Below are 14,289 nucleotides of genomic sequence, written 5' to 3'. Positions count from 1 at the left end.
AGCTCAGCACAAGGCCCTGGGTAGCAGGGAGGGGGAGGAAGCCCCTCACCCCGTCAGTGCCTGACTCCTGCTGTGCATGGAAGATCTCTTGTTCCCTCAACTAAGGGCCCTGGAACCTGCTGGTAGGATGAGATGCAGCATCTTGAGCTGGGTGGGATGCTGCCTTACTTGTGCAGAGCTTCTTTCTAAGTACAGACTCCAGCTACGTTTGGGCACAAGTTCCCACTCAATGAAGTCTGTCTTTTCTCCTTAGGTGAGGAGGAACCACCTACCCTTCCTTCCAAGCTCCTCGCCTCTGGGATGTACAAAGCAGGACTCGATTGCCACAGCTACCCCGATGAACTCCACGTGGTTGCCCCTTTGTAACGAAATGGAAGAGTCTAAGCATTGCCACTTTAGCTGCCGCCTCCCCGGTTCCCAGCTCATCTCCCTGGTTGTGCAGCCACTTAGAGCTGAGTCTTGTGCAAGGATCTTCTGAGTGAAATTTTGGCCAGTACTTGCTCCTCTTACACCAGCCACCAGATACCTTGACGTCTCCAGTTTTCTAAAACCATATGGAGCTCTGAGGGCATGCCCGTAAGGCCTGACCACATTAGTTCATCCTCAAATTTGAGCCTGTTCTGGGGGATGGGGAAGAAACGTGGAAGGAGAAACAGGAAAATGCCAACACTGATCGTGCAGACTTAAGTTATCTCAGCAAACTTTGCCTATTTGCAGTTGGCTGCTTTGAATAGAAATGCTTTGTGGAAAAAACACTTTTAATGTTAGTACAGCTACAGAACATCAAGGGCCAGTCTGTCTGGAATCAGTGTTCTCACAGATGATGTTCCTGTCTGTTTCTGATGAGTAGTTTAGGGTAACTTGGGTATTAAGTAAGCTCCAGGTTACAGGTCAGGAAGGTGCCTGATTATACCATCACCTTTTATAAAGCGAGTCTTTCTGTGTCCATGGGTGGCGGTGGTGGCTGACATGGGGCAGCTGCTCCAGGCTGAGCATCTTGACTGCTCCATCTGGGTTGGTTTAGTAGATGTGCAGACTGGGGTCTGAGTAGACATTGCACAGGGGCTGGATCTGCCTGCCAGCTTTCCCTGGGTTATGTTTACTGCACTGAATCTCAGATGTTGGTGCCCCAACGTTTATTTTTAAGAGGCTGGTATCCAGCTGGGCCGTATTATGGGAAGTTGAAGTTCATGCTCCGGTTGGCCCTGTGGTCTAAAGCTGTGCCCGTAATATTAGGGATCAGAATCCACTGAAATACAGCAGTGTGTGGAGGTTGTAGCCAGTCAATCTGCCGAACTGGTTTGATTAATGACAACCCACTTTTTGAGGAGGTGGAAAGGAGGGGACTGTCAGAAAGACAGATGTGCTCTTTGAATATTGCCTAAAGAAGACATGGTACCTGAAATCCATGAAATTTCTTGGCTCTTAAAGTACCCCTCCCAACTCAGCCTGTGAATCATTTTTTACTGTGTTTTTTCGTGTACTTTCCCAATGAGAGATTTGACTCTTGTGCTCTGTCCGACCAAAACTAGGCATTTTGAGCATAGGAGCAAATGATTTGCTTTAATTCTGTTCTTAAGAATGTCTTCTTTACAGAGAATTTCTGCTTCCAGGAAGAAATGGTTCTTTCAATACGGATTGTCAATTAGCTTGTACATGATGTTGTGTTTTGGTCTCCCCTGTGGCATCCCTTCTCCCCCACCCCCCCACCCTTGTCCTTGAGGGGACATGAGCATCTTTCTCTACCTTTTTCCTGGGCGCTCTGTTTTCTCAGCGCTGATACCAGGGACCATTGCTTTCACTCCTTCATCAGATAGGGGCAACATTAAGGGAGATGCTGAGAAATATCCAGAGGTGGGGTGAGAGGTGGGGATGGGGAGGGCTCTCCTTGCCAAACACATGTTCGGCAGGTGGGGAAGAGAAGGGTTGCACCCCTGCTGGAAAGTAGAGGTTTGTGTGTATTTTTGATGCAAATGTCACACTCTCTGCGCTGTAAAGGCAGCTGGCAGCATCTTGGGAGAAGAACGTGCTCGTCTGTTCTCTGGCATCAAGTTTCCTGCAGCTGCTCAGAGAGATGAGTGGAGCTGCCAGATTGTCTCTTCTATAAAACCAAGCGTCTTGTTAGAGCAGAGACATTCCATGTTGTCACTGAGGAATCTGAGACACGCACACGGCTCCTGCCCACACGTAACCGTCTTGTCGTTTCAGCCTCGGTGTACATTCTCTGAAGGACATTGGTCGGGCCAAACTTGCTCAAATGTGAGAACTCACTTGACAACATTATCAGGGAGTTTTCTTATAGAAAACAAGAAATATTGCATATCCCCAAGAATCATTAGGAACTGCTTTTTAGGATGGCTACTCAGCTTGACACAGGACAGGAGACATCTCAGAGAAAGTGGCCCCAGGGCCCGGGATGACCTGGAGGGCTGGGGCTCCATGGGCCCCAGGCAGAGAGCTTGGTAAATGAACTCACTTAGGAAATTGGTAAAAGGGAATATAGTTCCAATTTGGGGTCTGGGGTCTTATTTTGAAATATTAGTGTTACTGAGGTTCATCAAACTCAAACTCTTAACATACCAGGTAATGAAAGTGTGGTGTGAATAAGTTAAGAAGTCCAACTTTCTAGCCTTACCTTATTAGTTTCACGTCTGGCAATGGGAATGGTTTCCTTGCAGAGTAAGGCAAAAACATCTGTTTTAAGGAGAGCTGTATTTTTTGACTCATTAATTGTCCGGGACAGTGGAAATGATAAAATGGAATTCACAGAAAAGTCCTGCCAAGTCACAGGCTTTTAAACCCTGGAGAAACCAGAATTAGAATATAGGGATGATGTCAGTGAAAGGTCTGGATCCTGAGAGTCAGAGATGTGTGGAGAAGTGAGATGACACCCCGTGAGGAGAACGGGCAACAGAGAAGCCTGCGAGTAGCAGCAGGTAGGGAGGGAGTTGTTCACCTGAATTCACCAACACCCTCCGGAAAGGACTCAGTATCTGATACAATCAGCTTTGTCTGGAGAGTTATCAGGGAGGTTGAAGCCCAGGGTAGAGATGTGCAGCAGTTGTTTGAGATGTGGCAGCAGTTGTTTGTGGCGACCAGCCCAGCAGCACAGGGTGCAGAACGTCCTCCAGACGACTGAGTCCTGGGCCTTGTGGAGCATCGATTTTCAAAAAGAATCAGAAGTCATTCGGATCCAGGCCCAGGTACTCGGGGAGATGACCCATCCGGGGGGTAAGTGGTATAATAGCATTTTGAGCTAAAAATGAGATCCAACCTTTGAGTGGAGAGGTGGAGATTTTGGTGATGCATTAGCAATAAATAAAGACAGTTCCCAGATCAGAAGTTCAAAATGTCGTTAGCGGCAATGACATCATTGGAATCAATGTGTAATAAATATGTATATCTAAGTTCATGTATGTTTGCCAAAAGTTCAATCTTGTTGCTTCATAGCTTCCATTGTCGCTTTTTGTTTTAGTTTTGTTTTTTTTTTTAAATCATATCTAGTCTAGGTCCCCTGACTTACGCACAAACAAACGGAAAGACTGCCCCTCCAAAGATTGTGGAGTTAAATAATTTCAGAATTTCTGTTTTCTGAGTTGAACATCATTTCTTTTAAATAAAGGAAGGGAACTGCTCTTTTATTCCTGGATAAGGAAAAACCCATAGCTCCCAACCACTTCAACACTAATTTGTCTCCTTTAAGGAGAGAGAAAATACTCTTTTTATTGAACAGAGGTTTACAATGCCAATGTAAAGGTTATTGGCCTTTTTTATTTTATATTGTTGGTGAAAATTGCTGCTCTTTCTTAGAGAATGGGTGGCAGATGCTGTGCCTTCAGGGGGCACCAGTAAAGCAGGTCAGTTGTAAGGAACACAGCTGTGTATGACATGGTTCTCAGTCAGGGAGACAATAGGGAATGGTAGGGATTGTGGCAAACTAAAGAACTCCTGCCCCGCCTCCCCAAGGGGGCAGTCACTCCAGCCACCTGGAGCCATGCAGTATTTCCTGATCATCCCATTTTTGAGGAGAAGCTGAAAACTTAGGTTTTTATAAGAAATACTATGATTTACGAATGTTAGCAACATTTTTAAAAGTTGAATTTGAAGCTTTGAAATGGAAGTCATCCATGATAACTGCAGACATCTGGTGCCATCAGAAAATGCTGTTGCTTAAATGTATCCCTTAGTTGGATTGGTTTTCCCCTATTTCTCCCCCAAAGGAATTTGATGTGATTCTGAATGTATCTGAAATGTTTTGATAGCTTCTTTACATTTCATGGTGTCTTAAGTAAAAGGCCAAGCGAGTTGTTAATTTCAAAGTCAGATTTATGGTCTCCCAATTAAAAAATATATATATAACCCTCAGAACAATTTAATTTAATTCCACAACCTGAAGGATCCTGTTACATAGTTTTTGGTCTTGGTTTGATCATTTCTCTCCATGGTGTACAAATCTGTGCTTAGGCCATGGGCATAATTAGGAAAGCCAGGCACGTGTGGGGAGGGTGCAGGGAATCCCCCAATGTCCACTAGAGCCAGGTATTTGCCTTCTTTTCTGTTTTAAGTGATCTGTAAACGGACTGTTTGGGAGGTGTGAAACAGTATAGGAGAAAAGCCCTTCCTGGTATCAAGATAGCAGTTTGCAGTCCTCACGGGGTATTGGGTCACCCTTGCCAAATTATTTCCTTTCCATGCTCAGGGTGAAAGGAAACAAAGGGAAATCTGACCGTAAGCCAATAGCTTTGATTCCGATTGCAGAGTTTTGGGGCTGGGAGAAAGTTTGGCTTATCTAGCATGTCCCTCCCCACCTGCCGTCAGACAGGGCTGCGCCATAATATTTCAGACATATGGCCATTGGATGGGATTTGGATATCCAGTGCAGAGATTCTGTAAACCTACCCTGCTGATCAGATAGTCCTTTGTATGTCTTCCTTATAGAAATTCAAACCGGCCTTCTTCTGTTCGGCTTGTCGTGGAGAAGGAACAGCTGGTCACCCTCCGTGTATTTGAAAACCATGGCAAAGTCATCCCCCTGGTGTTTTGATTTCAGTGATAAATCATCCTACCCACTTAAACTATTCTTCATGGTTCTTGTTTTCCAGGGGCTTAATAATTTTTCTCTGCGCTTCCGTTTCTCAGTTTTACTCTTTGTCTAGTTGCCCAAATCAAACATGGTGCCTTATTCACATTTGTGCCTGGTGAATGCCGATCAGATTATGGGGAAGTTCTCTTGTGCCGGCTTCTCTTACTGGTTAAAAGTATAAAAAAATGGCATATTCCTGTATTCATGTTGAGGATTATTCTACTGCCATGTTGGGTTTTTTTCCGCCCTTGGAGACGGTCCCTTATCACATCTTATGGGTTTTTTCCCTCCTGAGGCCAAACACCTGTTGCTTATTCTGTGTTTTTAATATCATTCCCGAGCTTCTTCAAGATACTCCCTAAGACCAGCTCTGACCTTCCGAGTGGCAGCCAGCCCCTCCCTCCCAATATTGGATTCTGTTTTTACATATCTGTAGACATCACTTTTAGTTCATGATTCGCAGTATTATTAAATGGTGCAAACTTCAGTTTAACCACTGGCAAGGTAATAACAGCCTTTGCTCAGTACCACCTTCAAATTGCTATTTGAGTACTAATTTGCAAACGCTTATGTTTGCGTCCCCCACCGAGGATCTGTTGGTGATTTTGGCCAGTTGTCTTCCCTCCTACTCTTTGATTCTTCCCCCAGTATAGCTGGGACCACAAGGACCACAAACATTTCAAGTGCCAGTCCTAACGGGCTGGAGCCCTGGTGCGGAGTTGACCAAGCACGGTGCTTTGCATAGTCACAAGTCTGACAAAAGCAGATGTTTAAATTGGATGTTTAAGTCAAATAACATTTTGATAGAGAAGGTTCAAAGAGGCAGTCTTCTGTTTGTACATGACGTTGCAAAAGTATATTGCTCCAAACATTAGACAAAAAATTACCACTGTGTTACCCTAATGTGTGCTTGTCTGTTAGAAAAGACTTTTCTCTCTAGAAAAAAAATTTATTATTAGAGTGGACAGTAGAAAAAGCTTTTTTAAAAACCAAATATGTTCATTTAGAGAGTAGGTAACTTCTATTCCCAGTATTAGTAAAGAAAGAAAAATTTTTGACTATGGGACAGAATGAGGTTATTGTTGTCATTGTCTTTGCTTCATCTTTAAGTTTGTTGTCTGCGTGGACAGACTGTAGCAGGGTGCTATATTTTTACATTGACAATGTTAATGACTTACGATTTGTACATACTTCTGTAAATAGTTGACAGTAGATCAGCTGACATTTACAAAATGTTCTTTTTGTATCTTAGAATTTTTGCATCAAATAAACGCTATGTTTTAAGATCGTGGTGGTCTATTATTTTAGGACATCTTTCCTGTTTGCTGAATAGCTGGGGGTTCCTGGCACAGCTCTCCCTGACGGAGGGAAATTCAAGGGCCTGGAGAAGGGAGCAGCTAGGACTTCTCCAGGTTAGAGAACAGGCACCTTCTACCCTTGACCTTTGACCTTGCCCCCTGGAGGGCAGTTGCTCTGCAGACCTCCTTGCTGCAGACCTCCACTCACATCAAACGGACTTTAAAGAAATTTGAAGAAAAGAGCTACTGAAATTTGGGTGCTGTGTTCAGACAGAAAAAGAGGTTTCCAACACACGCTTGTCTTTCACCTGCCAGGTGTTCTGTGTGATGACGTCTTAATTTCCAGCTTTGTTCCCTGTTCCATCCCTGTAAGTGGGACCCTGTTACTGTACGACTCTGGGCCTCAGTTTCCCATCTGTGTAATAGGCTAGTCAAAGGCCCTGCTTGGTGGGATGCTGTGAGAATTACACAGGATGATGAATGTGAAGTGTCTGCTGGCATGTGGTATTCAGCAAATGACAGGTATCCAGAAGGGACTGATGAATGAGAAACAGCAGGGACACAGATACAAGCTTTTTGGCTATTGCCCAAAAAAAATTTGATTGATATTTTAGGTCTTGGGAACATAAAACAGAAAATATTGGGTTTTCCTTTTCCTTGCCCCCTACCCCCAGGTCCGACCCCCTTCTCCCACAATCCCACCCCCCACCCCAGGCTGTTGATGCGCTGAGAGCCTGCAACCTGCGCCCTTTGGAAGCCCGAGGGAAGCGAAAGTGATAAAAAGCAGCTCCAGGGGAGGCGCCCGTTGGTTGTTATGAGGAGGAAATTCTGTCAACTTCTTGTTTGTTAACTTTGGCACATCCTTCATGTTTTCTGTTCGCATTCTCTGAGGACGCTGCTTCCGTTTGCCCATTGATTTTTTCCCTGGTCTCTGTGCTTTTTCTCCTTATTTCTAAGTACCGACATTTGAGTGCCAGGTGCTTTACCACATCATCTCATTTATCTTCACAGCTACCCAGTGTGGTGGGCAATCTTCCTGTCCTCATTTTACAGACAAGGAAACTGAGGTTCAGAGAAGCTGCCCCTGGCTGGTGGCAGAGGAGGATATGAGGTGCAGCAAACCCTCAACGAGACTGCTCTCTGATCCCCCCAATAAGGGTCTTGCCATCCAGCTAGGGTGAGCTTAAAAATGTCTTTGTGTGGTCAAAGGTAATAGATTTCTCGTAATATTAGGTGGTTGTAGAGAGGAAGCAACGATAGATGCCCTTTGACTGTTAGCATGGCTGCTTCCTGCTCTGAGTGTTCTTCATGTCTGTTCTTATCATCACTTAATGTGGAAGGCCTATTAGCATCCTCATTTTTAGGATTCTGAGGTCCAGAAATTAGGTAGCTTCCTTGAGGACTCAAAAGAGGAAGTGGCATCGCTGGGATTCAAATGTCTGATTGAAGCATCCACGTCCTAACCAATAGGCCACGCTGTCCCTCAGTATAGTTTTGGGGGAAAAAAAGAACCTTGAGTAGCAAGTTGTAAGGACTTAGTTCCCGTCTCAATCCAAATATTGAGAGTAACTTAGAAGTTGAGCAAATGGTTCTAAAAGGACTTGATTTGAAGAATCTCATTAGGTAGAAACTGCAATAAATGAATTTGTTTCCTTTTCTTTCATTGAAAATAAAAGTTGCAGCTGGTACTTTGTATTAGTGGGAAAATTCCTCTTTAGACATCATGAGAGGCCCTACTTTTTACCACAGTGTTAGAAAGTGGAGGCTGTTTATACAGCTGCTTAACGCTTTGGAGCTCATACCTGGGGCCTTGCCACTGGTTTTACTTAGTTTTGGAAATGCAAACTCTGGAGGTAGCAAAGACTAGCTTCCCCTTGCAGACGTAGAAAAAAGTTCATTTTGCTTTAGTTGAATAAGAAACTTCAGATGATCAGCTGAACAGTGGAGGAAGGAGGAGACATCAAACACGTTTGCCCTGTCCCGGGCATAGAAGGACCTCAGATGTTTGTTTTCCACCCTTGCTCCCACCAACACTGTCTTCCTCACTGCCCATGAGAACAAAATGAGAAATGGTCCAAGAATTAAGGACTGGGAGAGGCAGAGGATGCAATGAACGGGACATCTGCACTAACACACGAGGTAAGGCCTTTTGCAATTGGACAAAATTCAAGTGGGCCTTTGGGATTAAGGGAAAGTAATGCAAGAACTGCGAGCTGGGCTCCCTGGCCTCTTTCTGGAAGGGCTGTTGCATCACATCTCTCATGTTTATAGATGACACGACCTTATTACAGAGATGTGCATGTGTCACACATTAATACTGTTGTCCTGGCTCCTTTTTTTTCAAGGTCACTTCAGCCACTGTGGTAAGTCTAATGTTCTGGCCTTTGATTGACATCAGCTTCTCTAAAAAGAAACTGGTAAAATACAGAAGTTAGGAAATTAGACCAGGATGGCTCGTCGACTTCCAGTGTTCTCCCCCCACTCCACTCGAAACATATTCACTATGTTCTTTTTTGAGGCAATTTTGATCTGTTTTATCATAATTAATATTTTAAATAAGATTAAATTCTGGTGGCATTTGAAAGTCAATTTTTAGATCCATTATTGAGAAAGTAATATTTGATTTGGAGGTTTTTGTAAATAAGTGAGATTTAGTCTGGTTTTGAGGTTAGAGTTTGGATTCAGGTTTCTGGTAGGAAGATCCTACAGGACTGGAATTTTCAACATGCCACACTGGTCCAGTGACAACCCACTGAGATTTGGAATCAGACCTTCTGCAGTCATTTGAGAGCCCTCAGTGTGTCCAGGTGACACCATAATGGACGAGACACACACGAGACCCCTGCCCACTTGACTCTACCTCTCTCTGTGAACGGTACTGTGAGCAAACCTGAGCCTGTGTTTCTTCACCTGCAAAATGGGACTAATACCCTCCTCCTAGGCTCACTGTGAGGATTAAATGAGATGGAGCCCATGTAGCACCCAATGCCAATGTTTGGCAAATATTTGCCAGGCACTTGTAAATAGTAGCTATTAATTATTCTGTGGAAAAGCAAGTCTTAGGCTCTTTGAGGGTCTACAAAGATGGTGGGAGACAGTCCCCTGCCCAAAAGGAGCTTCAGCACAGGTGGCAAGTTAAATCAGCTCTATCACCCGAGAGTCTGTGAGGAAAGACTGGGTCTGCCTGGCAGTTTTGGTGTTGGTCCAGGAAGGAAGGGATGGGGTGGGGGCAGGGGGCAGGGGGCTCTTAGCATAGGCATTAGCACTGAGTTCTTAACAATGATGTTAGCTGAACATATTTAGGCTCTGACAGCTGGCCAAGCACTTTGAAATATGCTAATATTCCATTCTTGAGACTCCTTTTTTCCTGGTCAGATTTTAGCCTTGATGGAGACACGTTTCTCTGGAATTGGTGTTTCAAGGTTGCCGCCAGGCAGATGGCCATGCCCTGCTCTAGACGTGGACAAAGGCAGGGATTGTTTCTCAAACTGCCTATCAGTGGGAGGTCGGGAAAATGTTGCAGTTTTTAAAATTTGGAGGGTGGGGATCAAATAATCATCCTCCAGGATGAGGTGGTTCTGCCTGCTCTTTTACACTGTTGCTGGTTAAAAATGTTCCAGGGAATGGGCAAGTGTCAGCTTCCGGACAAACTACAGACATTTCATGCCAAGCTGGGCCGGGCCAGGCCGGGGAAGATATGCAGCAGAGGAAGGCAGGAGCATGTCTGGCAGTGGAACCATATGCAATCAGTCCTGACTTTGGTTTTGTATCACTGAAGATGTATTGAAAGATCCTGCACACATGTGTTTAATTGTGTATTAATTATTGACAAGTTGATGATTACAGATATACCTTGTTTTATTGCACTTCACTTTATTGCATTTCACAGATACTACGTTTTTTACAAATTGAAAGTTTGTGGCAACCCTGCATCGGGCAAGTCTATCAGTACCATTTTTCCAACAGAGTGTGCTTACTAAGTGTCTGTGCATGACATTTTGATTAAGGTATGTACATTTTTTAAAAAAACATAATGTTGCACATTAATAGACTATAGTACAGTCTAAACATAACTTTTATACGCACTAGGGAGCCAAAAAATTCATGACTCGCTTTATTGCAATATTCGCTTGTTTGTGATGGTCTGGAACAAACCTGCAACATCTCTGAGGTATGCCTGTATAAGCACTATGATTAAAGTGGGGATTTGGCTATCAGACGTCTTGAACTCAGCTCCCGATTCTGTCACTTATGTTTGACCCTAGGCAGGTGACTTGACCCATTGAGGACTTAGTTTCCCCCTCTGGAAATGCACCTAAGAGGGCCATGGGAGGCTTTGCTGCGAGGCCACGTGAAGTTAGGAGCACAGAGCCCAGCAAGCTGTGAGCAACTGCCTGAGTGAGTGTTACTCTCATTGGAGATGTGGTCACAGGAGCAGGCTAAGGGAGGTACAGTTATAATGTGGGGTTCGTGGGTGGCCCAACTCCCCGCCACCACCCATAACTCCCTGCAGCCCTGGCCTGGGTGGCCGGTGGGCTAGATAACCAAAGTGGAACACCCGTCTCCCGGAGGTCTTAGTTCAGCTGGTCAGCTGGGAATGGGCTTCATGGGAGGTGGGTGCTTGGTCAGATGTCACTCCGCTACTAGAAAACTCCAATGACCCTGGAGAAGAGCCCCAAGGTTACCTAGTGCCCTGCTCACCCTCTCCTCTCTGTGTCCTTTTCTCCTCTGGCCGTATCAGACTTCTTTGGGGTTCCTCACCTGGGTTCCTGCCCTGGGGCCTTTGTATCTGCTGTTTCTTCTGCCTGAAATACCCTCTCTCTGCCCCTGCACCCCTCTTCTTGTGGGGAAGCCCTCCTTCCCCCAGTCTAGGTCCTGGCAGGTGCTTTCAGGAGCACTTACCTGTGCCTGTAATTACACCCCTGCTTCTGTGATTATGTGAGGGACCCTCTGGTCCATTCGAATGGCAGGCTGTGTTCTCTGCAGGGGCCTTTCACCTGGGCTGGGACTCAGGATCCTGCTGCTTTAGCCAGCCTGGGCCCCAGCTGTACCACTGGGCTGTTATGGGGCCAAGTCATTCATCTCTGAGTCTCAGTTTCCTCATCTGTCATATGGAGGTGAAATGCACCTGCCTCATGGGGTTGCTGTGAGCATAAAAGCAGATGGAGGGGATAGCCTGGTGGCCTGGCACAAGGCAAGTACTCAAAAACATTAACATGTCTTGGCTGTCACCAAGATAAGCAGTAACAGGCACTAGTAATTAAAACAAGGTTTACTTCTGCAAAGTAAGGAATATTGCTTGTATTCCTTACTTTGCAGATTGGGATAAGGCCCCCATCCCTGTACCGTGATCCACAGAGGTGAGAACCACTGGGCTGCCCAACTCTGAATGGCTCACATTGTCTCGTGGTTTCACTCCCTGTGGGTCTTGTCTCAAGGCTGGATGATAGGCTTCTACAAACACAGGGCTGGCTAATGACGTGGTCTGTACTTAAGAATCACTCCTGAGCATTGGGCGCCTGCTTTTGTGCCAAGCACCATGCCATTGCCTCAGCTCCCCTCATCCTCCCAGCAGGGCTTTGGGGGTTAGGTCACATCCCACCTCCGGGGCAGGGTCCAGGTTGGATTTGAAACCAGATAATTTCCTGCTCCAAAGTCTCTCTGTCTTTCCCCTCCATAGTTTGGCCTTGCTTCTCAGGTTTTCTTCTAACCCAGTTTAGGAAAGCAGAAAGGACTTGTTTTCAAAGAAGCTTCTTATCAGCCACTTGCGGAGCACTGCGTCGCTGAATAAGACCAACACCTTACTCCTTCATCGGTGTCGCCGTCCCCTGGGTGAGGGCCGCACCAGGCCGGGGCTGCTTTTCCAGGTGGATGCGCCACACGTTGCAAATGCCAAAAAAAAAAAGGTGGGGAGGACATCTGAATGGTGCATTGCTACAGGCAAAAGAGTTGACTGTCTTTTCCAGTAATTCCTCTTCTAGGGTTTTATCTTCAGGAAATAATCAGAAACATGCATCACAGTTTATTGCACAAAGGTTTTCAGTCACCAAGGGTTATCATTAATACCCTGAAATAAGTAGCAAACCAAGTACCAGGAGGGATGGATTATAAAAAGAGGGCACATTCATGCAACAGGCCAACAAGGAGCCTTTAAAATCATATTGTAAATAATTTGTGACAAAGGAAAAGTCTCACAGTATGTTAAATGGAAAATAAAGGATACAAGTTAACAGTGGTTATCTCTGGGTGATGTGACTGTGGGAGGGTTTTATCTTATTCTTTGTACTACTTGATGATTTCCACATCGTTTTACAATGAGATGGTATTACATCATCACAGTTTTGTTTTGTTTTGTTTCTGTTCCTTTCCTTTTTTTGGGGGGGGGGAGGTACATAGAGATTTATTATAATATTCCTTCTACACTGATGTTGGTATAAAAATTTCATAATAAAAAACTTTTTTAAAACACTGAAATAGAAATTTTTATACATATATGCATCTCAATTTTTTGACTAAAACTTCAGGGTATATTCTTAGAAAGAGAACTATGATGTCAAAAGGCCTGAACTTCTCTGAGGTTCTTTTTTTATCATATTTTTTTTATTGTAGAATATAACATATATACATAAAAGTGATAGCTTTTCAAGTGCAATTTAACAAATAGTTACGGAGCAAATTTCAAAGAATATTATAGGTTACAATTCCACAGTTTCAGTTATTTTCTTATTATGAAATATAACATAGATACAAAAAGGTAATATCTTTCAAAATATGGTTTAACAAGTAGATATATAGGAAATTTCCAAAGTTATTATGAGTTATGCAACCACAATTTCAGTTATTTCCTTATTGTGAAATATAACATATACAAAAAGATGATAGCTTTCATATTACCATTTAACATGCAGCTGTAGAACAAATTTCAAAGGATGCTATGGGTTACAGTTCCACCATTTCAATTCTTTCCTACTAACTATTCTAATACCCTAGCAACTAAGAAAAAGAAAATTATATAAAGATTCAGTATTCATAATCTTTTGTTAAATTCCATCTTGTCTGTTGCTAGTTTAATCACTTTCCCGATCTTCAGGGATGTCCAAGCAGTTACCACCCTAATCTGTTCATGCTGAAAAGGGGTGTCAACTTCATGAGCAAATGGGACACCTCTGTTGATGTTCTTGAAGAGGCTATTGCCTCTGGGTATTGGGACTTAGCTGGCACAGGAGCATTCTGAAGGATACGAGTTTCTGACGAATAAACTTAGTGAGTGAAACCTTTATAGAGTCTAATGTAGGGATCCGGGTATTCTTGAAGGTTTTCGGGACTACTGTTGACTTGGGCCTATCATATTGTGGTCATTGGGCATATTTAGGTGAAGCTTGCATAGGAGTAACCTCCAGGACAGCCTCTTGACTCTACTTGAATTCTCTTAGCCACTAGAACCTTATTTTGTTGCCTTTCTTTTACCCCTTTTGGTCAAAAACATCAGAGTTTTAAATGTACAGTTGCACACAGCAGAGGCTCAGCAAGTGTTCAGAGTACATGGTGGGCCCTAAGTGGCCAGGGCTGGTGGTCTTGCCCTCCATCCTGCCCTCCCAGGTGCTTTCCCCAGGTGTGCTGCTGGCCCCTCCCCATTGCTTTCCCGCTCCGTGTCTGGATGTGGCTGACTGTGGTTCCCACTGGTTATAGCTCACTATCTTCCCCTCCCACAGGCCACTTGGGGATTTCCTGTAGACATTCTGGCTTTCCCTCTTGATGATTTAGTGAGGTATCTGCCCTAGTCCCACCCCATCCTGTCCTGCAGAGTTAGGGGAGACAATTGTATTCAAGAAGCGCCCTCATGAACTGACAGTTCAAAGGAGAAAAGGTTGTTGATCACCAATGTCTTCTGGCCTCTCCCTGAGTTCC

At 44.4% G+C, this 14,289-nt stretch overlaps 1 protein-coding gene across 2 annotated transcripts in view; it reads left to right on the top strand.

The window, feature by feature from the left end:
• The window catches only part of IL17RD (interleukin 17 receptor D), a 60,504-nt gene extending 57,281 nt beyond the window's left edge, over positions 1 to 3,223 (top strand). For both annotated transcript variants that reach the window (XM_037798722.1, XM_037798721.1), the window contains exon 13: positions 254 to 3,223. In XM_037798722.1, coding sequence (XP_037654650.1) covers positions 254 to 366 — 113 coding nt within the window. In that variant the 3' untranslated portion in view covers positions 367 to 3,223. The remainder of the gene's footprint in view (positions 1 to 253) is intronic.
• The last annotated feature ends 11,066 nt before the right edge of the window (positions 3,224 to 14,289 follow it).

Source organism: Choloepus didactylus, chromosome 1 (assembly GCF_015220235.1).
Source record: "Choloepus didactylus isolate mChoDid1 chromosome 1, mChoDid1.pri, whole genome shotgun sequence".
NCBI lineage: Eukaryota > Metazoa > Chordata > Mammalia > Pilosa > Megalonychidae > Choloepus > Choloepus didactylus.
This window is presented reverse-complemented; position numbering and strand designations above follow the sequence as displayed.